At 38.3% G+C, this 23,842-nt stretch overlaps 1 protein-coding gene across 4 annotated transcripts in view; it reads left to right on the top strand.

Annotated features, from left to right (window-relative positions):
* Positions 1–23,842, top strand: part of EFR3A (EFR3 homolog A) — an 85,343-nt gene that overhangs the window by 40,443 nt on the left and 21,058 nt on the right. For 3 of the 4 annotated variants that reach the window (XM_082044112.1, XM_082044114.1, XM_082044111.1), the window contains 9 exons: positions 1,709–1,858; positions 7,931–8,068; positions 13,102–13,180; positions 14,073–14,208; positions 15,794–15,958; positions 19,600–19,711; positions 21,520–21,571; positions 23,143–23,315; positions 23,758–23,833. In XM_082044112.1, coding sequence (XP_081900238.1) covers positions 1,709–1,858; positions 7,931–8,068; positions 13,102–13,180; positions 14,073–14,208; positions 15,794–15,958; positions 19,600–19,711; positions 21,520–21,571; positions 23,143–23,315; positions 23,758–23,833 — 1,081 coding nt within the window. The remainder of the gene's footprint in view (positions 1–1,708; positions 1,859–7,930; positions 8,069–13,101; positions 13,181–14,072; positions 14,209–15,793; positions 15,959–19,599; positions 19,712–21,519; positions 21,572–23,142; positions 23,316–23,757; positions 23,834–23,842) is intronic. The other variant, XM_082044113.1, reaches the window with a different exon arrangement.

The following is a 23,842-nucleotide window of genomic DNA, read 5'->3' as shown; positions in this document are numbered from 1 at the left end:
GGGCTACGAAGATGATCAGGGCCCTAGAGCACCTTTCTTATGAGGAGAGACTGAGAGAGCTGGGTCTGTTCAGCCTGGAGAAGAGAAGCTGAGAGGGGATCTCATCAATGTTTATAAATATCTCAAGAGGATGGCCCAGACTCCTTTCAGTGGTGCCCAACAGTAGGATGAGGGGCAATGGGTACAGGCTGAAGCATAGGAGGTTTCTTCTGAATATGAGGGTAAACTTCTTTCCCTTGAGGGTGCCAGAGCACTAGAACAGGCTTCCCAAAGAGGTCATGGAGTCTCCTCTGGAGACAGTCAAACCAACCTGGACACCTTCCTGTGTGATCTGCTCTGGTGAACCTGCTTTAGCAGGTGGGTTGGACTAGAAGATCTCCAGAGGTCCCTTCCAACCTCAACCACTCAGTGTGTTTCTGTGTGATCTGGATTTGCTGTTCACTGGCGTAGCTTGAGGTTCCACAGAACTGACTGGCTTGATTGGGAGCTTGAGCATCACCTGCACATGAAGTCAGATAATGGAGAGTTCCAGGTCTGAAACTAAATCTCACCTGGTGAGATTTCCCTTGCAGCAGGGGAGGCTGGTGCTGTTATTTAATGTATCTAGAGCCACAGTGTCAGCAAAACTTGATGACCTTAAGGGCTAATAATTAAAAAGATAACAAAAATGTTTCAGTGATGGAATTTTGGAAGCTCTGTGTCTTAAATGTTAATCTTAAATCCTTAATATTGAAAACTTAATATTGGATACTGCACTGTAGTTGCAGTACAGCAAAAGCAAGGGCTTTTCTAGCTGTTTGTGCATCCATTTTCATCCCTGTTTTGTATGTAACCCTATTAAAACTGTCTTAGAAGGTCTAGAATGGTATTGGATTCATATTGAATGCACATAGCTTTGTTCAGAAATAGCTGGAAAACAACAAGGCTACAGATTTATGTATTTACAAATGCAAATCTAAACAAATTTTAGAGTTAGTTTAGCAAGTTATGTGTTGTCCATACAAAAATTAGGATTTAAAAAATGAGGAATGTATTTTAAGAGAAATAATTCCAAATATTAGTAAAGCTTGTGCTTATTTCACTTGGTGGCTGTACCACTCTTCTACTTGTTTTCAATAGGTAAAATTCTATTGCTACCATTTATTATAATGGCTGATTTACTATTACCATGTCAAAAAATAATATTTTGCCATTCATTTCGTTGCAGAGATTCTCCTGCAAACTATTTTTCTTCACTGTGAGGGTAGCGAGGCCCTGGAACAGGTTGCCCAGACAAGCTGTGGATGCCCCATCCCTGGAAGTGTCCAAGACCAGGCTGGATGGGGCTTTGAGCAACCTGGTCTAGTGGAAGGTGTCCCTGCCCATGACAGGGGGTTGGAAGTGGATGATCTTCAACGTCTTCTTTCCAACCCAAACCATTCTATGATTTGTGATTTTTGTTTAACAAAATAATGAAAGTATCTAACAGTGAGACTGTCTTTTTTTAAAAATGATTTTTTTTTTCTTATTTTATTGCTATTGCTCAGTACATTTTGTTCTAACAGTTTTAGGATAAGAGTGGTGGTTCCTTTTGTTTCTTTTGTGCATCAGGCTTAAGTTGATAGAAATATCCTTTACTTTCCATCTTGTGAATCTTGCACAAACAAACAGCCAGACTGGGAGGAGCCGTGTTTCTCCTTTTCAGTAACTCCTTTTTTTCCTTCCTTAGGATCCGAATTGCTGGAATCAGGGGCATCCAGGGAGTGGTTCGAAAAACAGTTAATGATGAGCTTCGAGCAACCATATGGGAACCTCAGCACATGGACAAGATAGTACCATCATTGCTGTTTAACATGCACAAAATAGAAGATATTGACAGGTATTCTCATTCCTGGTCACTGGCATGTTTTTTAAGCAATCCTTGGGCTTAGGTTTTATGAGAGATACCTTTTTCTTTGCTTTTTATTGGAAATAACTACTGATGTTTACTAGCTGAGTCTTTTCAAAACTGATTGCACTGACTGCTCTTAGTATTGCTTTTATTTAAGTGTTTTGAACTCCCTACATTTCACTTATTCTAGATTCTATTGGTGTAAAAATTGCTCCAGAAATTGTATATCCAGATTTAGACTTTTTAAAAATTGCAAACTCAGTTTTGTAATGTTAGGTAGAGAGATCAACAAGTACAGCTTTGTAGGTTACTCCAGTGGTTTTGCTAGTTACATTTCTTAAAAATTGAGATTTTAATTCCTTATTTAGCTATTAGTAACAACGGTCTGTCCAGTTTGCAGCATTACTTAAGGTGAGGATTTAAAACTTCTTTGTATGTATACACTTTTCTCTTCTTTGGTTTCCAGTGGCTCCTGGGCATCCTGCCTGCCAGGTGCGCCTTCAAAGGAGATCTCTGTGATAATTGATATTGGGAAAATGCCAGTCACCTTACAGAATCACAGAATTGACTGGGTTGGAAAAGACCTCAGAGATCATCAAATCCAACCCTTGGTCCAACTCCAGTCCATTGACTAGATCATGGCACTAAGTGCCATGTCCAGTCTCAGTTTAAAAACCTCCAGGGACGGTGAGTCCAGCACCTCCCTGGGCAGCCATTCCAATGCCTGACCACTCTCTCTGGAAAGAATTTCTTTCTAATATCCAGCCTAAATTTCCCCTGGCAGAGTTTAAGCCCATGCCCGCTTTTACAGTTGAAAAGTCACTTTTTTTTTTTTTTGGACTAATTCTGTATTTGTGGCTAAACACTATGTAGGTTTAAAAAGTGTTTATTGCTAGCACTGGGAAAGTTCCGCAAAATCAACTTCAGTCACGCAAACAAGCTTAGGTGATAGTTTCAGCTCCAGCCCTTGTTGCTTCAAAACTTGCTTGGTCAGTATTCTCAGCAGCCTTCCTGTAACAACACACTTTTTGTGCTGTCACATGACACTCAGCTGACTAAATCTGTCAGGTTTCTCTTTCTTGATTTGTTGGTTTGTTGTTTTTTTCTCTCATTCCTCAGCCTTGTTTTTCTTATTTCAAACTGTCAGTACTTGTCTGTTCTCTAAAGTAAGTTTTCAGACTAAATGACTAAAATCAATAATCTACTCTTTGTATATTTACTGCATATAACCAAAGGCCCATACAGTATGTACAGAAACATCTAGATGGATTTTACATCTGAAGAGTTATCGGAATAAGAGACAAAGGTTTCTGAAAGTGCTGTTTGAACAAGGAGAGCCTTGTTAGCCTTTGCTCACTCTTAGAGGGCTTCAACGTGCAGGTGGGCCCTTTCTTTTGTTACTCTCTATCATGCCCTCAAGCATATACTTTATACAGTGAAATTAAACTAACTACTGATGGAAAAACTGACTGAAATAGGATTTGGATCAACCACTTGCAGCAGATCAGTTTATATGTACTGCACAACTCATTTTTATCATTTGTTGAGCAATGCAGTAGTGGTGGTAGCAAAACCAATCTGTTAAAAAACAACTGTTAATTAAATAGCTGAACTGGCTGCTTGACACTTTTTCTGTAGTTCACATTCAACAGAAGAAAAGACTAATGATTTTCCAAGTGGCCAGTAGGGGCCTTGTGTGATGCACATATGACAGAAAAGCTGAAAACAATACTTTTAAATTGTTGATCTGCTGGCCCTAAATAATGTTACAAAGAATTTCTCATCTTCTTTTATATGTGACTTTATATTTGTGGAGCACAAACAGAGGCATCTTGAAGAGTAGGAGTAAGAAGCATATTGTTCTGGCAGATGGAATCAAAGCATTATTTGAGAAATTCCAGAAAATAGGCCCAACTTAAGTCCGTAGAAAATAATCATTTTTGGTTAGAACTGAAGTACACATAGGTAAAGCTTACCTTAAAGAGCAGTATAACGTTTACTTCTGGAACCTTAATAGAGTAATTCAAGATTCTTCTGAGTATGTGTCAGATGAGACACTTTTTGGAGTTAAGAATTTAATATTTAAACATTTTTAAAAGATTACTGTATTTGTGGATGTTGTCACTTGTCTTTATATCTGAATGCACGTTCTAGGTATGTGACTATCAGACAAATTCGCAACTGTAACATTTGAAAATCAGATTGTATTTTTTTCTTAGTTGTACTTCACTACGGTTCTATATTACAAAATAATTGCCATACATACTTCGGAATAGAGTAAGGCATTGACTGAAAGACTCTCCCTCCCTGCTTTGAGGTTTCTAGAAAGAAATTCAGAAGTCAGTCATGTATGTCAATATATGTGCACCTCTAAAATGGGGAAGGGATGAATGCAATTGGACCTTAAAACAGTGTTTTCTTTTAGTGTGTAACATTTTTTCATGATAAGGTACCAGCCTTATTTAAGGCAGAAGGACAGTCTAACACTTGTAGACTTGACTTCAAATCCTTCAAATATATCTGTAATGTTATATACATTCTGGTTAGAATACATTAGGTTAGAATGTATTTCTTTCTCAGGGTGAGTGAATCATAGTCAAACATTCCTGTAGCTGTTCTGCTCACAAGCAGTGGTGAGTCTTAGTTCACATGTCCCATCGTGTTGGCCAGTCCTGGTTTTGTGGTGTTAAAGGAGTCTCATGCATGACATGTTGAGTTGCTCTGAGCCAGTTTAAGCCTATGATTAAATGTTTGCTGTGGAAACTGCTGTACTTCCAAATGTCCCTCCTTCCAGATCCTCGTTGCCACCTTTTCCAATAGAGATGACCCATAGGAAAGTTGGTGGAGCAGTTACAGGGACTAGTTCTTGCCCATTTCATTGCAAAACGCATTTCGTGTTTGACTTCTCTGGACTTGTGATAGGCAGTAGAGAAAGTCTGGATGCAGAGGAATAGTAGTAACCTTTTTTGGTAAGTGTTGCAGTTGGATTTGTCAGAGGTTTTCTGATTTTTGTCTAAAAACCAAGTCAACGAAACCAAATGAGTATGAGTTGTTCGTTTCTATTTAGGAACTTGAGAGGCTGCACAAAGCTTTCCTTTAAAAATAAAAAGTTAAGAGTAGTTTTATATTCATTGTCTTTCATCTGGTAATGCTGAGGAACCTAGTGAGAAACACTTAGAGGTAGGTGATGTTAGAGTTCAAAACAAAAACGTTATTGCTGCAGACAACAGGAGATAATTTTAAACATTCTGATGCAGTCTAACATTTTAGACTAGGAAGACTGGGTTGCAACTCATTCCTTTATTCTAAAATAAGACTCCAAGCAAAGCTAACAAGTTGCCTTCTGTTGGATTGCCTGTACAAACGCTTAAAAGATAACTTATTTTTACTGCATTTTAACTAGAATTCTTCCAGCCAGACTAAGTCAGTGTGCGTGTTCTGCAGCCTGATTTTTCCCACCCACCCACCTTTGTCATGCTGCTGCGTTCTGGGGAATTTGTGTCAAAACAGTGATGAGAATGACAGTCTGTGCTATGGTTCGTACCTGCTCTGTGCTGAGAGGGACGTCTGTCTGTCTGGATCAGAGTCTGGTGGTAGAGAAAAGAAAAACAGGGAAGTTGAGGGGCACAGCGCTTGGATAACGCGGCAATTTCGTGGTACTTATGGTGGATTATATACAAATTGTCATGCCTTTTAAATTTCTAATCATTGGGCATTTGTAAAACTGGTTTTCCTTACTTATATAACAGGGTGCCTGGGGCTTTTTTATTATTAAAATCTGACAGTCTAGCAGTGTTATGGTAACTCCTGAAAAACTGTTGTTACCAGAGGCAACGGGATTTTGATATTGCAACTTTTAGATTACAGTAGTCTTGAAACACTAGAAGATCTTCTGCTATCAGATATTACAACTATGATGTTATGTGTTCATTTGACTAGTGACATTTCAGCATTTGACTTTTTATAATGCTCTAAAGCTATGGTTTAATGATGCTGAAGAGCAAACATTAACTAAAGGTGATGCTCTTAGTGGATGCTTTTAAGCAGATTTCATACACAAGCTTCCATTGCAGAACTGAAAGTATGATTAATGTTTTAGTGTAGTGATTTCTGCAAACTAAAATAAATCTCCTAATGCATTTTTGCATCATGTTAATGCAGATGCATGAATCCACACTTTCTATAACATGTTTTGTGCAACAAAATACTTGCCACCTATAGGTGCAGTATTTCTTGATGGGTAATATTGCACCTTTGGGGAACTATTTTCCTTCTTTCTTCCTTCCTCAGTCTCCCCCCTCTCTGCTGCTCAATTTAAATGAAATGTTAGTAACAGCCTAATGGTGTGATGTAGAAAGCACTTCAATTCAGAAATACATTTCAAATGCCTTTAATTTGCTCTATTAATTCGGGTTACTGTGTGCTGAAAAGGAGGTGACTTTGGCCAAAGGCAAAAAAACCCCAAAGCAAACCAAACCCACAAAAACAGCCCAAAAATGAACCAAAAAAACATTACCAAGGTCTGCATCAAACATGAGGATTGGGAAAACAGTGATTTCTGGCAAGGTTCCACCTTTCACTTTTTACTGTGCAGGTGCTGATTTAGATATTTAGTTATTCCAAGGTATTTTTTTCTGTCCCTCCCATTGTGTTATCAATTTTTTTGTTGTTGTTCTTTACTATCAGTAGTACATTTCTGTGATTGAAATAACTGTAATCTTCTTGTTAAAGGATAAATTTCTCTGCAACATTTCCACGGTTTAACGCTTTTCATGGTGTACTTATCTGATTCAAAGTTTGACAGTCTGTACTTTTTCATTGTTACTGTTTTCTGAGACTGAAGAAATCAGTTGCCCTCTTTCTTTTTTGGAGTAATGCTTTTAGGGAAAGAAGATTCCTCCTTCAGCAAGGGCCACCTTTATAAATACAGTATGGGGAGATTAACATCAATACCTACATATAAAAATATATTTCCAAATCTGAAAGGTGGTGTTGTTTTTATTGTCATTGTAATTTGGTTTTGACTTTGTTGGTTTTGGGGGGGTTTGTTTGTTTGATTTTTGTGGGTTTGTTTTGTTTTGGGGGGTGTTTTGTTTTGTTTTTGCTCTCCTAGTTATTAGTAGTATACTATATGATAATTATGGGAGTCCGGTTGCCCAGTGATACAGAGGTGAAGAATACTACAAAGTGTTACATTTTAATAAGGTTATAAATTAGAGGTTTGTATGTACCAATGCAGACATTATGATCTTTTCAGCCCTTGTGGTGGATTAGCCTTGGTAAAAGCCAAATGTCCACCCAGCTGCTCTTTCACTCTTCTCTCCTTCAACAGAAGGGGGGAGAAAATCAGATGAAGCAGCTCATCAGTGGAGATGAAGCCAGGGAGATCACCCACCGGTTACTGTCACAGGAAAACAGACTCAACTTAAGGAAAATTCATTTAATTTCTTGACAATTGTCTCTCCTCACAGAGGCTCCTGCAGCCCCTGTTGCCAACACCCTGTACAATCCTCTCCATAGTGATGTTGGGAGACAGTCAGTTAGGTGACTAACTTGTACACCTCAAGTCAGAGGTACCTATGTGGATGATAACGTTCTAATTAGTTCAATCAGAATCTTTTTCAACTCACAAGCCATCTGTTTCTTGCAGAAGTATTAGAGTTTTATTTAACGCTCGCCCACACAGTAGTGGGCAGGTGAATGAGATCATTAGTCTGAACAAAGTGACTAAGATTCTGCCTAACTTTTTGCATGGCTTCACAGTATGTGTGTCAAAATGTAGGGTTTGTCAAAATGTAGGGGTCAACAAGTCAAATCAGTATTATGAGGCATACTGTTTGCCACATCCGTATTTACTAATACAGTGGTCAGTACTGAGTGAACAGATGAAGCTATATAGTGCTTCTGTACGAGAATAAAACGTTTTACTCTGAATTCTAGTTTGATGCATTTTTGAGATATGATTCTTGCCTAGATAAGAGTGTGACTCATGAACGTTGTAAATTAAGGAATCTGAATATTAATCAGTAGTAAAATCCATATATTTTTGTCTTATTTCAGCAGAATAGGCCCTCCGTCCTCTCCTACAGGAGGAGAGAAAGAGGAGAATCCTGCTCTGCTGGCTGAGACTTGTTTCAGAGAACTACTAGGACGAGCAACCTACGGAAATATGAACAATGCAGTCAGACCAGTTTTTGCGTAAGTTGAAAATTCATTGAAGGTCTTAAGACATTGTTTTTAAATTTCATCTTATGTTTATGTTACATTAAATTCCTCCTTTTCAGCCCAAAGGATTCTATTAACAGTTATTCATCTTTCTTCAAAAAATTGCCCGTCTTTTATTCTCACCTCTTTGCTGCCAGTCTGTTGAGTTGAAGATAGTTATGGAGAAATGTGTCTCACATTTTACTGATTTTAGAAGTACAATATAATGATTTGGTTGGGTTATCGCCCCAGCTGGCCTTCTGAATGTGAGACTGTTTACTCAAGATATTCACATCCCATAGATGACTCCTAGATGCAGTCAGTGAAGAGACAAGCCAAGAAAAATACAAGTAGCACAAAGGAATATTGTGCAATGATGAATGCATAAAATTAAGATTTCTATTTTCTTGCAGTTTTCTTCCAAGACCTGTTTTGATATTCTGTGAGGAATATCTTTAACAGCTCATTTAGTAGTGAATAGCAGATGTGCACACAGCATGCACGTTATGCACAAATTGCACACAGTACAAATTACAGCTGATGTATTAACTGTGAAGTCCAGCATTTGCAGTTCTCTGCATTGTGTCCCAGTTGCTTCCTTAAAAAAGAAGATGTGAAAAAAGCTACAGGCACTGAGACAATAACTTACATCTGCTTCTCTCACCTCTGCTGGTGTCTACAAAGTAGGTGTGTTATCAGGAGGAATCTTTGCAGGAAGCTCTGGACTCTGATACTGCTTTGAAACTGTGGCTTTTCCTGGTGACGAGGAGGAGCTGCTTGTTCCTTGTAGATTTTCAAGATGCCTGTTAGGGGAGTATCTTCTCTTGGACGACCTGGTTCTTCCCACAAAAGCTAAACATTCCATTCATACACTGGAAGGCTTTCAAGCTACTGAAAGCCATTTTTAAGTTACTACTGCTAAGTAAGAACAGAAATGCAAAAAGAAGTTAAGGTAGATATTCAAAACAGAAAACTTTCATAGCCCCTTGTTTTTCACCCCAAAGCATTACATGCAAAGAACTGTGCTGTTATTTTACTTCCGTGTGCACCTGTCGTATCAATCTGATAAGAGTTTAACGGTTGCAAAGTTCTGTGTTTTGTTAAAAAACTTTGATCCTTGACTACTTTTAAAATTTGTATTTCTCCAAAATACCGAAATAAAAGGAATGTTTTGGTGTTGCACAGTCTAGATGGACTGTTTGGAACTGTATTGTAGCTGCTTTCTTACCATTTCTAAGTTCCTTTTAGAGGCTTATTCGAAAACTTTTATCAGTGTGTGCCATTACTTCAGTCTTCTAAATAATTTTTGGTATCAGGAAAGTTTGCTACAAATAATTCCTAGTTCCCTAGAATAGATCTAGTGCTTGGTTTGGGAGTTGAAAAGGTGTCATACTTGCATTTCCCGTGACAGATTCAAAGCTTTATGTATTCAAAATATAATTTCCAGCTTAATTTATTTTCTTATTCAGTATGATACTGAAAAACTGCTGGAGTCTTTGTGCACCTCTGTGTGCTACATGCTGCATTTGTATGCTGAAATCAGTAGATAACGACCAGTTATTCAGAATATATTCTCTCTCCTATGAATAGAGAGTCTTTGTGGTCATCATTTCTGTGTTCCATTTTGAGGAAAAATGGCCAAATAAATTTACTTTTTTATAAATAACTGCTGTATTTTTTTATAAATAACTGCTGCTTAGTATTTTTGAAGAACAAGAAATGTGGAAAAAGCAATTTCTCATCTGCTTTTCCTAAACAAAAAGGGAGTGCTCTATCTAATCACCTTCACCGTGAATGAGCAGAACTGGTACAATGAAGGCTTGAGATAGTGGGTCCATTGCACTTGATTTGATTGAAAAACCTGACTTGATTAGAACACAGTTTTTCCTAACAGTTTTCAACAATTCCACAGCCTTAAAGAGAGCTCTGGAAATAAAAGATGAGGCCACTTTACTACAGCGCTGACACTGAAGATGCAGGTTCAGTGCGCCACTTGAAGGCTTGTGCCGTTGGAATATCAGTTAACACACTATCGCTTCCTTGCAAAATGGAGAAAATAGTGCTGCTTGCATCCTGTATCAGAGTACATTGAAAGATGGACAGATTAAAATCTGATAGTTGAAATCTGGCTCGTCTCCTGGTATGGGTTTGAATTGACCTTAATTGTCCTTGCCTTTGGCAGAAAATCTCCATGCTTATAAGTGTCTCTACATTTAGTAGTGAGAAACTCTCAGATTCTCATTTTTAATTACATCTGACAGATCAATCTGGCAAACTGCTTAATGAAAGTCGAAAATTTTATATTAATATGGTATGAAATAAAAATGCGTATTTTGCGTCAACAGTCACAAGCTATTCAGACTTAGCATGAATTTGCAATGGTGAATACATTAGGCAGATCCAGAAAGATACAGAAATCTAGTGAATATAAACAACTTCCCAAGTATAGCAAGTTACACCCTATTAATCTCACCGCATCTCCATTCTTGTGAGTTATCACGTCATCTGTGCAATGGTTTTCAATATCAAAAGACTGGTGTTTAAGATTCTTTCAGCAAACACAATGCATGATGAGATTGTTTTATATCATCCCATACATGCCTCAGTTCTGCTTTCTAATCATTAGTATCAATTTATCATTTTGTACTGTAAGAATTGCTGACCTGTGTGACAATGTGAGTGAATTCAGAGACTCTTGGGGGCTCTTACTCCATAAAGTAGTGATTTTCACCAGTGCTGCTGCTTTTAATTTGAGAAAACTAACTGTGCACGTTTATTCCATATATGCAGCAATTCTTAATGGAAGGCAGAGTTTGGCATTTGTTAATCCAGCAATAAAATGTTTTGCAATCTTATTTAGGTTTTCTTTATTAAAAGATATACAAATGGAAAATAAAATAGGCAAGATGTGACTTGATTTTAACTGAACTAAGTGCGCCAAGCTGAAAATTCCATTTACCACCTTTTACAAAAACATAACTACATTAAATCGACTACCTGCATTATGACAAATAAAATATGTCACCTACAGCAATCTATATTGTTTTCCTTAGGAGGAAGATTCCCATATATAAAATATGCCACTCCTTGAGCTATTACAGAAGACATTAACCTAAGCTGTCCTCTTCCCCCTGCTGTCTTCCCATCAGTTCAGCTACCTGAAGATTTGTATGTCTTGTTTTGAAAGGAAAGTGTAAAAACAAAAACAAAACAACTTGATCTAAGATGTAGTTGACCATAATCTGCCAGAATGAATCTTTGGGGCAGGTAAAGAGGAGCTGTCAAGGATAACAGAGAGCACATGCTACCCTGGAAGATTAAAGGATCAGTTCCAATCAGGAGAAGATAGTAGAGAGTATGATTTTGTATTCGATGAGACAAAAAGAAAATAGGTTAGCTAAAATGAGCTATCATGTACAAGAAATGATGTACTGTACTGGAATGATATTAGGGAGAAAGGAGACATGAATAAATGTATTATGAGCTGCTAAGCCTTGAAGGATTTAAAGAAGTAATTTTCTGTCTTTCTGCCCCAAGGCAGGATTAAATATACCTGGGTGTTTGGAATGTGCACAAGAAAGGCAGCTGTCCCCAACAGTTTAATATTTAGTCATGCAAATATGCTGTTATCTTGCCAAACACTTTCAAAATTCCTGAAATTCTTTCCTGTAGGGATTTCTATGAAAGGTGAGTAATGTGTCAAAATGGCAGTATGTTGGTTTAGCTCAGCAAAATGGCCTGCAAGATAATTTAGGGCGCAGGAGAGGGCAGCTTTATGCCAACTGGTTTAATCAACCTTGAAGGAGACCTTTGCACTCAGTGGGCTGGGAGCAGCTGCCCGTGAGTTAATGGAGACCTCCAGACTCCAGGCAAAGATGAAGCATCCAGTCGTCCTCTTGTGTTCAGGGTACTGACTGCTTCACCAGTATGCTTGCAAATGTGTTATTTGAAGCATATTTATATGTTTGCTACCTTGTTTGGGAAAGGGCAGACAAGTAGTGATTCTGTAGCTGAGTCCCCTATGTAGAAACACTGCCTAAATTCAGTTTATGTAAGGAAGTTGTTGTGTTGGTTGGTTGTTGGTTGGTTGGGTTTAGTTTTTTGGGATTTGGTTTTGTTTTGTTTTGGGGTTTTTTCGGTTTGTGTGTGTGGTGCGATGTTTTTCTCTTACATAAATCACTCCAATAAAAAGGCATCCCAATTAGTTGTATCAATATTTTAGATTTAAAAAGTCATTTATTTTTGTCATGTTTTTCCAGGTACCCAGGTCTTCTTTTTGGAAAATCTGATATGTGCTGTGTTCATAGCTTTCAGCATAGTGCTTTAGCACAGTTTCTAGTTTTTGCTTTAAACTTGCAAAAGTGTTTCATCAGTGGTTCCTATCCCTTTTAAATAGAAACTGATTGATTTATTTTTCTGTTTTAGTATTTCTTACAGAAAATGTTGGTCTGCTTCAGAGTGATAACGTAGTATATACACAAAGAGTAGCTCACTTTCATTTTCCATATACATTATTCATGAAACCACTGTGAAAATGAAAATGGTTCTTAGAGTCTCTATTCCGGATGTAACATTCAGTCATAATTATTTAGTAGCTCCTGATTCAAAACAAATTCTTTATCTTATTTAGAGTAGAACTTTGACAAGGTATTACACTATAACCATCCTATTTAGTGTGTCTCATTCATGTAAACGAGGATATAATGTCACAGTGGTTTTTATCCATGCACTTTGTATGGAAACAGTATATTCTTAACTGTATATCTTTGTTATAGCTGTTCCTTAAATTCCTGAAGCTAGAGGATCAGGAGTTTGTTACAGCCAAAAGAATTGTGATCACATCCTAAACTTTGAAAACAGATGCTTTTCTGAAGTTCTAGTTTTCTCACCTAGTTAATAAGTGATTGTTTAGAAGCTTTGTGTAAGGAAATAACCCCTTTGAGGTGAATCATGAAAAAAACTGTCAAGTGCCATTTATTGTATCTGTGGAATGTAATTATTTCAGATCTCTTAATTTTTGGTTACAGGCATTTAGACCATCATAGACTATGGGATCCCAATGAATTTGCTGTTTCCTGCTTCAAAATCATCATGTATTCTATACAGGTAGGATTTTCTCCAGGTTTTTTTTTTTTTCTCATGTGCATGTTTCGAGCATATGAGACAGGTTTAAATTCTCACCTCATCACAACAGCAATAGACAGTAGATGAAGTCAAAGAATCCAAAAGATCCCTTTCTATAACTTGTTAGCCTTATTCTTTAAACTTTTCAAATAATAACCTAATTGTGGTTTGTGATCAGAAGTTATCTGATTTACTTTCAATTACTGTACATTTCTAGAAGAAAAAATATATTAAGGAAATCTCAATGGAAAGCCCTTCAGGAAGCTCCAGAACAAGACAAGGATAGGCATACTGATCTAACGTTGTGCTTGATAAATAAATCTCTCTTAATTTCATCATTTCTCTGTGCCAATACATCTGTTCTGTTTCTACAACCCAAGAAAACAACTTAACATAGAGCCGTATTGTGTTAATTGATTTTTTTACTAGTGGACAACCTCTGTTGTCTGTTGTAAACACAATCTAAGTCTGATTCTTGGTTTGCGTCAAGCACAGACACCTATGTGATAAAGTCATAAAATTCCAGGTTTGTGAAAGAAAGTTGAGTTTCCTCAGCATTTATATCAGTGGCACTTTTTTGTAAGGTTTGCTGAATGAGGTACCACTTCTCACTTCCTCTGTTCTTGTTGGTGTTCCTGGATATTTTAATACTGTCAGCTTTTGTATACTGAGCTGGATGGACCTATGTGGCTTCATCTGTCATGGTAGTTTTTTTAAATCTGTATTTAATCATTAATTGATTGAACTTTAGGTGAATTTATGAATCAGATTATTTTAGAGTAGGAACATGGTCATGACTGCATATGAATGGTGCATGAGTTTATTCTTATGAAAGTCACAGATGAAGCCTTTCGTTCTGTTTGGTTTTTAATAGGCACAGTATTCCCATCATGTAATACAAGAAATTCTTGGACACCTTGATGTTCGCAAAAGGGACTCACCACGAGTTCGTGCTGGGATTATTCAGGTTCTTTTGGAAGCAGTTGCAATAGCAGCTAAAGGATCAATAGGTAAGTCTTCTTAAATTAAAGGCATCAGATCAAAGGATAGAATTGAAGGGTGGTGCTCATTTTTGCTCTGTTTTCAGGCTCAATGAAAGAATATGTTTTGAGAAAGTTTTGTATTTATTAATATTGTATCCTTTGTGCTGATAAAATGCTTGAAATATTCCTTGGTTTACTGTTACTCAAATGTAGTTACTTGGTAGTTTGACTGTTTTATAATTCTTTGCATTGAAAAAATGAGTAGATGTATTTTTAGAGCCTTGTGAAAAGGCAGAAATTTCTGTTTGCTGAGAAGTCACAAAGTCCAAGAAAACTGTGTGTGACTAAAAAGCATCAAGAGCACTGTCAGTTTGTGATACAGCTGCTGTGAGATGAATGGTAACATGGGACTCAAGAATAGAATGGCCTTTGAAAATTTTTCCCTTAGTAACTGTAAAGCAGCTGAAATAAGTTGGATTATGTCACTTAAGGTAGCGTAGTTCCTTGAAATAAGAGTAGTTACAAAGGTGCATACACACATGTGCTCTGCTGTTGTTTTAATTTGGTCTCCTGATGAAACATTATTGCTTTGCTTCATTAACTTCAGTCTGAGCCTGTCTTTTATACAAGACCCACTTACTCGCACAGATTGGTGAAGTCTTACTGTGTTACAACAAGAGTTCACTATTTGATTTAGTATATAGAACTGGATTTTAGTAGCAGATTTTGAAATAACTGAAATTCAGGTGCAAGACTTGCAGTCTAACCCATTATTGATGCTTAATTTCAGCAACCACTTATATTTTCTATGCAAAACCTGCGTGGTGGGTTGACTCCAACTGACAGCCATTTGTTCACTTCCCTTTCCCACAGGATAGGGAGAAGGTAGAAGGTGAGAAGTCTCACGGTTCAGGATAAAGACAAGTTTAATGAGTGAAACGAAAGCTGTTTGCACAAGGAAAGCAAAGGAATTTATTCAGTACCTCCTTTGACAAGCAGGTGTTTAGCCACTTCTTGGAAAGCAGGACCTCAACATGCGTAATGGTTACTTGGGAAGACAAATGCCATATGAACAAATGCCGCCCTTCCTCCTCCTTTCCTTTTATTGCTGAGCATGACATGATATGGCATGGAATATCTCTTTGGTCACTGGGTCAGCTGTCCCAGTCGGTGTTTCCCCCCAGTTTCTTGCACACTCCAGCCTGCTCTCTGTAAGGACAGAGGAGGAAAAAGGAAAAGCCTTGACGCTTGCTAGCGCTTCAGTGACAGCTGAAACACTGACGTGTTGTCAACACTATTTTAATCAGAAATCTGAAAGACAGCACCACCCGGGCTGCTAAGAAGCAAGTTAGCTCCATCCCAGCCATACCCCGTGCAAATTGATAGTAATGGATTACACATTTTTATCTGACTGCATTTCCTGATTCCAAAATAATTTCTAAAATATCAGAGAGCAGGCACATTTCAAAAGTTTGTCCTGAGGCTGCATCCTTCAGTGTATTTCACTTGTTCTTGTCAGCTTAATCTGATTTCTTCTGAAAAGGGACTGAAACGGCTTTCTTAAGGCATCTTTCCCTTGGCAGGTGCGATAATTGTTATGTGTTGTTTCCAGGCCCAACAGTTCTGGAGGTTTTTAATACCTTGTTGAAGCACTTGCGCATCAGTGTTGACTTTGAGCTGGGTGACAGACGCAGTTCAGCAGGAAGTGCCACTTTCAGCACAAGCTCCAAGGAGAGTGATGAGAGGATTGTCCAGAATGCTATTATTCAAACAATTGGTGAGTAATGATAGTAACAGAGGCTCACTTAAAATTCCTCCCCTTCTCCCCCTTCCTCAATGAGATGGTATTAAAACAGCTTGAATCAAAAAGGAATAATGGCAAGTGTAGTATATCTGATTGTACTTGTTACATGTCAGGCTTATTTTACAGATTTGACTTCTGAAAAACTGTTAATTGTTAACTGAGCAGATAGCCAAGAACCTAAATGAAAATTAAAAATGCTGGTGGAGTTATAATAGATTTGTTGGTTGTATTATTATAGGGCCTTTGAAATACAGACTTCATTCTGTACCTTTGGTACAGAACTAATATTAGTCCTTTTATGAAAATCATATTGCAAGCAATCGTATACAGTAATATGTTTTAGTCAGTACTACTTGGAAATGTGGAGAAGCCAATATTAAAAACATAGCAGCAACAATGACACCTAATGGCCAGTTGTGCTACCATGACTTAACTGAAGTACTTTTAAAACACAATTCTGAAATGTCTGTAAATGATTTAATTACAATAGCCTCTCCCCTTTTTTCAGATTTTCTCTTTATGGTAGCTATATATATTCCTGTGCATTTACAATGTGTATTCCTTTACTTAAGAATAAGGGGGAATGTAACTTAAATATCATTCACTAATCTGTACCTTTACTTGTGCCTTGAAGATTTCTGGAGCAATAGCAAATATGAAATAGATTATTTTTCCCTGTTGCAGTAAAACTCCAAATTAAGATGTTAATTCCCACCCCCAAAAAATACTCTAAAGAGCCCACAACTCAACCTTTTAAAGTAAAGCTTCATTTTATCGAAGTTACATTTATAATAGTGCACAGGAATAGAGTAGAGTGGAGTAGACCCATGGAATAGAATAGACCCATAGAATAGACTACATTAGACTAGACTAGACCCACAGGATCATCACATCTGGCTCCTGGCAGGACTGCCTAAAACTAAGCCATAGGACTTAAGACTGTCATCTAGACCTCCTTGAACTCCGATAGGCTTCGTGCTGTGAACACTTCCCTGGGGAGTCTCTTCTGGTGACCGACCACCCTCTCAGTGAAGAACCTTTTCCTATGTCCAATCTGAACTTCCCCTGATGCAGCTTCATTCCATTTCTTTGTGTCCTGTCTCTGGTCACCAGAGAGAGGAGATCAGCACCTCCCCATCTGCTTCCCCCCATGAGGAAGCTGTAGACTGTCACCCCTCAGCCATCTCTTCTTCAAGCTGAACAAGCTGAGTGACCTCACATATTCATCCTAAGTCTTGCCTTTGGGGTCTTTCACCATCTCTGTCACCTTCCTCTGTTTCATGGCTTCTTATGTTGAGGCGCCCAAAACTGCACAGGATACTTGAGGTGGGGCTGCACCAGTGTGGTGTAGAGTGGAACAATCACCTTCCAGTCAGCTGGGACCTCTTCAGACTCCCAAGACCATTGAAAAATAATTAAAGAGATCCTGTGATGACATTGGCCAGCTATTGCAGTAGCCTGGGATGAATCCCATCAGATCCCATAGAGACTTATGTGCATCCAGCTGGAGCAGCAAGTCTTGATCAAGTTCAGAGTCAGCTGGGACTTGATCACCCCCCCAGTCACATCTTCCAGCACAGGACTCTGGGGATCTCAGGGCCGATCATTGGTGTTGAAGACAGAGGTGAACAAAGCATCATATGTGTTTACTTTGTCTATCCCTACTTGTGAGGTAAATGTTCTAATCAAGCAAAGGACCAGTGTTATCACTGATCCTCCTTTTGCTGTTAACGTATATTAAAAAACCCTTTTTCTCGTCCTTCACAGTGCTGGCCATTTTGAATTCTAATTGAGGTTTGGCCACACAAATTTTCTCCCTACAGTGGCAAACAGCATCTCTGTAGTCCTTAGTTGCCTGCCTTTCCTTCCAGTGTCCATACACTTTTATTTTCTGCCTAAGTTCTAGAAGCAGGTCCCTGCTCAGCCAAGCCAGCCTTCTGCCTTGCTAGTTTGACTTCTGACGCTTTAGAAATAGCCTGCTCTAGCACTCGTAATAAATGACTCTGAAAACGTGGCCTGCATTCATGGATCCCAGTACCTTCAAAAGCAGATTCCCAGGTGACCTTACTAACTCACTCCTTCAGCAGCTGCAATGTGCTTTCCCCATTTCCAGGGCTGAAATTTAGCTGGCAGTTTTTCTTCTATTTCCAGCGATTTGAAACTCAACTCCTTTGTGGTCACTGTGACTAAGGTAGCCACCAATCACCACTTGACCCATGAGTTCTCTGTTTACAGACAACAAATGTAGGAGGGCACCTTTCCTAGCTGGCCCCTTTAGTACCTACACCAAGAAGTTATCTTCAACGTGCTTCAGAAACTTCCTGGACCTGTTTGTGTCTGCTGTATGATATTCCCAGTTCTGGGCCCCTCAGTTCAAGAAGTACAGGGAACTGCTGGAGAGAGTCCAGCGAAGGGCAATGAAGGTGATGAAGGGAGTGGAACATCTCCTTTATAAGGAAAGGCTGAGGGAGCTGGGGCTCTTCAGCTTGGAGGAGACTAAGGGGTGACCTTATTAATGTTTACAAATGTATAAAGGGTGAATGTCACGAGGATGGAGCCAGGCTCTTCTCGGTGGCAACCAATGATAAGACAAGGGGTAATGGGTGCAAACAGGAACACAAGAGGTTCCACTTAAATTTGAGAAGAAACTTCTTCACGGTGAGGGTGACAGACGCTGGAACAGGCTGCCCAGGGGTGTTGTGGAGTCTCCTTCTCTGCAGACATTCAAAACCCACCTGGACACCTTCCTGTGTAACCTCATCTAGGTGTTCCTGCTCTGGCAGGGGGATTGGACTGGATGATCTTTTGAGGTCCCTTCCAATCCCTAACATTCTGTGATTCTGTGATGTCTGGAAAGTTAGAATCAGCTGTGAAGACAAGGGCCATAGATTCCTTGAAGAACAATTCGTCGGTGTTGTCATCCTGGCTGCATGATAAGTAGTAGACTCCCACAACAGCATCCACTTTTGTTTTGCTTTTTCTGAACTGTGCCGTTGCCAGCTCCAAGCACCGTACAATCCAACCCCAGTCACAGGGCTCTTCCCACCCCTCGTGCCAGCACCGGAGCTGCTCGTCCCAGCAGCTTCTAAGTAATAGTCGCATCATGCTTCTGTAGCTCTGAGATTTCTGTTTGCAGACCAGTAATATTTAGTGGTGACTTAAGAACAGACAAAAGTAACAACACTGTGTTCGGTGAAAAACACTTCCCATTCCTCACTAGTTACAAATTAACAGATGCCACATATTTAACATTTAAAGGAGGATAAAATTAGGAAGTTTTAGGATACGAAGAAGAAAGTGGGTGTCATGAAAAGACTCTGTAAAGCCATTCAGCAGAGATGAACATGAGAGTATTATGCCCTAAAGCAAATCATAGTTCTATTCTTGGAGGTGTTTAAAAGGCATTTAGACAAGGTTCTTAGGGACGTGGCTTAGTGCTAGAGTTCAGTTATGGTTGGAATCAATGATCCTGAGGGTCCCTTCCAACTGAAATGATTCTGATTCTTCATCTGTTTTGACCTTGTAAATGTGTTCCTTGTATTTATAAGGCTCTTCTTATAATGAGAAGGAACCTTTATCTCTTTCCTTCTGTGGTTTCATTCCATTTTATTTAGGATTTTTTGGAAGCAATCTGCCAGATTACCAGAGGTCAGAGATTATGATGTTCATTATGGGAAAAGTACCTGTTTTCGGGACTTCACAGTCACTGGATACCAGTCACCTTGGGTTTGTATATACTACTTTTTAAATTTCCAATTAAAAATTTAGGTTTTAGAATCCTGATACATTAAAAAGTTTTGAAAATAAATAAGAAAGGTGAAATGCAAATTCTCTGTCATTAGGAGCTATATTAAATACCATGCAGAATCAAGGCAGTTACAGTGTCAGCAATATGAAATAAATCTCCTAAGACATTACTGATTAGAAAATCTGATTTTATTTTCTCCACATCTGTACAAATGTTTCTGAAATTATCTACTTAATAGTAGTTGATTCTGTAACTTCTTGTATGTGCTTTTGTGAATGAGGGAAGTTGAATTATGACTACATTTTTTCAAATAACTGCATAATTTATATATGTTTTTTTGTTTTTTCTTCATTCTGTACAAGCTAACTTCAGGTTAAGAAATAAACTGCAGAAACTCCAGTGAATTTCTTTTGGTTTAGATTTTGCTTATTTGTTTAGAAATAGGAAACAGCTATAGGTGGGCACACTCCTGTAATAAACCCATAATTAAAAGCTGCCATCCTCTGAAGTAATAACTTTTCCCTGTAACGTGAATAATTATGTTTAAAGGCTGATTTTCCTCAATATGGGGAAGGTCACTGAAAAGGTTGCAGCTATTTCCAGGTGTGTATGTCTGATCTCCCCTGCTAGTTTAAGTAGGAAGTCACTGTCATTCTCTTGACTTAATAATTGTTCATGTAGTATTGTGTCCCTTCAATATGGGCAGCAGTGTTCCATGGACAATAGAAATCCATCTGTGCAGGCAGTTATTGCCCATTAAGAAGGAAACATGGATCCATTTGGAGTTCTGTACTTGAAATACCAGTTGTGGGTTGGCATTTGGTTTTTATCTATACAATTTTCCTTTATGGGATTCTTCGTAAACATGGGACTGAGTAGTATGTTAGTATGATGTGCATATGTCATTCTGAATAAAGCAGACCTTCTGCCTGCTGATACAGTCTTGTGTTACTTAATTTACTCTGTGCTACACAAGACATTTGGATGACACTGCCACCTGGATGTAGCCAGAATTACAGCCTGTGAAGCTGGAAGTTTCCATGGTTATGTAGGGGCCATCTTGTGTGAAGAGGTTTTCTCTTTCCTTACACTATATGGTGAACAAAAGGGTTTGTACCTTTATTATTTTCTTGAAAGAGTCTCTTTGAATGGAGCAATTTATTCCAAGTGCACTTTTATCTTGCTAGAACAGCGCATATGTGACTATGTACCAATGGGTATTTCAGTTCTTTTAGTACCAGCAAGTGCGAAATGAGAGAGATGAAGAACAGGCTAAGTGGTGTTCCGTGTGCCTTCCTGTGATCTGAGAACTGAGGGTTCTGTCAGTTTTCTTGCTGATGTTGCAGATAACTTTTTTTTCAGTCTCAAATATTAGGGGAAGTGTCCTGGTTTCTTAAACAACTCAATCACATTTTAATTCAGAAGAAATTCTGAGTGATGCTTGTGAAAATTAAGTCAAGCATCTAGTGGTTGAGCATCTCAGATACAAAAAGAATTTTGAAAGAAACGTGAAGATTTATATCTGCTTCATGTATATATAATTCACTGTTATTTCAGTTTTATGTGCTTTGCTTTTTAAGCATTTCTATAAATGTCACTTTCAAAACCATTTTCTTATTATACCTCTGTTGGAGATATTTGCCTCTTCTTTGTGGTTCTCCAGCAACCCTTCCAAGACTGCTGTATTTGCTTGTCAAAAACACCTGTTGTTACAATGATGTTTGGAGTAGAATAATATTTTGAAGACATGCAGAGAAACTGACTTTCAACTTTTTTCCAATTGTAGAGATTTGGGAACTAGGAGGATTCAAATCATGTTACTGCGATCTTTACTTATGGTAAGCCTTCTGTGTTCAGTATATAACCATACAATGTATCACTTTATTTATAATTTTCTATGTATAAGTGTAGTATTACTACTGCGTATTATGAAATGAAACCTACCATCATATTACATAGTTCACCTATGTAATACCAGTTCAACTGGGTAAAATTGTGACAGTGTTTTCCCAATGTACACTACAAGCAGCTCAAGAAATCTTCCTCCATCTCGTAGAGCACTTCAGTGAATATCAGTTGTCACTGGATCTGCAGCTCCAAAAGGACATCAAAGAGTATGTTGAGTTGACTAGTTCTGCCGGCAATGCTGGCATCATCAAAGTGAAATCACTTTTGTCTCTTAGACCAGAAAAACTGTAATTAGTAGAACAGCTAATGTTTTTGAAACCATAGGAATGGAGGCCTACTGCCCAGCCCTTAGAGCCTCAGGCACCATCGTTCTTGCCTTTCTCGTTATTCCCAAGTTTCTGGTAAGGTATAAATAAATATTTTATCACAAATACATTTGTCAACTGTAAACATTCCAAGGTTTTTTTCTGGAAGTACATCCTCATGGTAAGAATCAGAGGTAGATAGTAAAGGAGGCTGTTGCCTGTAGAATCCTGGCCTGTTTTGTTGCAGAAGCTGAAAACTGTTCAGTGACTGAAGCATGGGAAATAGCATAAAGAATGATTTCATGACTAAAGCAGTAGAATGCCTTCCTGGAAAATGAGTTTCTATCCTGCTTTGATATGAAATTTGTATGTGGTGTCAGGCAAATCAGTTAAACCGTTCCTTGCTAGTCAGAATGTGAAATCCTAGTTTCTGGCTTGCAGAAGAGCTGAGCATTCACAGTTGCGATTTAAGGACAGCAAACATGTTAGAAAGGACCTCAGGAGGTCATTTTGCACATTGTCTTTGTTAAATATAGACTCAGCTATGCCTGAACTGTTCCTGACAGTATTCATTTTTCCATCTCAAAACTTTTTCATTGAAGTCGGTAAGAAGTGTAATTATTTGGGGCACTGCATAACCTATAAGTATGCTTTAAGGGATTTAAATTGTGCATGTGGAAGGAATTTAACATTCTTGACACTTATTTTTGTTTTGGATCCTCTTTTAGAATAGAAGTAAAATCCCATCATGGCACAAAGATGTGAAAGTGAATGTTTTGATGCTTAATGAATTCCTCAGACATTGATAAATATTGTGGAAGAAATGTGGGAAGGAATTTGTGTTCAGAGCAGAGCTTTTGCTGTGGTGTATAGAGTGTGGTCTGCACACATAATAATGAACTAGAAACTGCTGAACCCTGCCTGTTCTGTGTACTGAACTGAGCACTGCACATCATGTGTTCTTCACAAAAAATAATAGTACAAAAGAACAATTTCTGAAAATAAAAAGTCTCTTTTGGAATCATTGCCATCTTCATTTTATGCCCTGCAACTTTTCATGGCCATTTTTCCAGAAAACTTGAATTTGAATCCACTTTTCGGATGCCAAAGCGTGCCCATTAAAAATCGAGCGACATCTGCAAGTCATTCTTACAATGCAATAATGACACATTAATTTTACTTCCAATGATGCACAGGTGACTTCGGGATACAAAGCAACAACGATCACGAATGCGCTTCCTCCCCCGTTTCTGGACCCGCTGTTGTCTCCTTCCCTCATGGAAGACTCGGAGCTCAGGCAGCTGGTGTTGGAAATCCTGCATAATCTGATTGATCGGCACGACAACAGAGCAAAGCTCCGAGGGATACGGTAATTCTCTTTGTTTGCTTTGGCCTACTTTAAATTCTAGCTTAGTACCTGAATGATGAGTACTGTTGATTTTTAAATATTTTCCTAATACGGAATGTTGATGTGCTTTTCTAATAAAGGCACAGTGCTCAGTGTGATTTTTCGATGGCAAGAGTTTTACAGGTAAACCTCAGTGCATGATACCTTAACTAACCATGCCGAATATCTGCTAGTTTAACTGTGGAAGACACATTATGGTATTTTATATAGAGAAAAAAATATGTAGCGCTCATAATTCTGCTTATGGTTCTTCCTCTTCGACTGAAATTTGAATATCATTGTTAAACATGGATATAATTAAAATGGAAATTGCTTCAGGATTTGCTTGAATAGTTCATATATTTCACATCCTCTTCCTTTTAAACTTCTTTTTGCTGAAATGACGTTTTTGTTTGATTTGTAGAATAATACCAGATGTTTCCGATCTAAAGATAAAACGAGACAAAATTTCAAGGCAAGACGTAAGCTTCATGAAAAAGGTAATAGAT

This window comes from Streptopelia decaocto (genome assembly GCF_964273445.1).
Source record: "Streptopelia decaocto genome assembly, chromosome: 2".
In the NCBI taxonomy this organism is placed as follows: domain Eukaryota; kingdom Metazoa; phylum Chordata; class Aves; order Columbiformes; family Columbidae; genus Streptopelia; species Streptopelia decaocto.
Note: the sequence above shows the minus strand (reverse complement) of the source record. Positions and strands in the feature narration are given on the sequence as shown.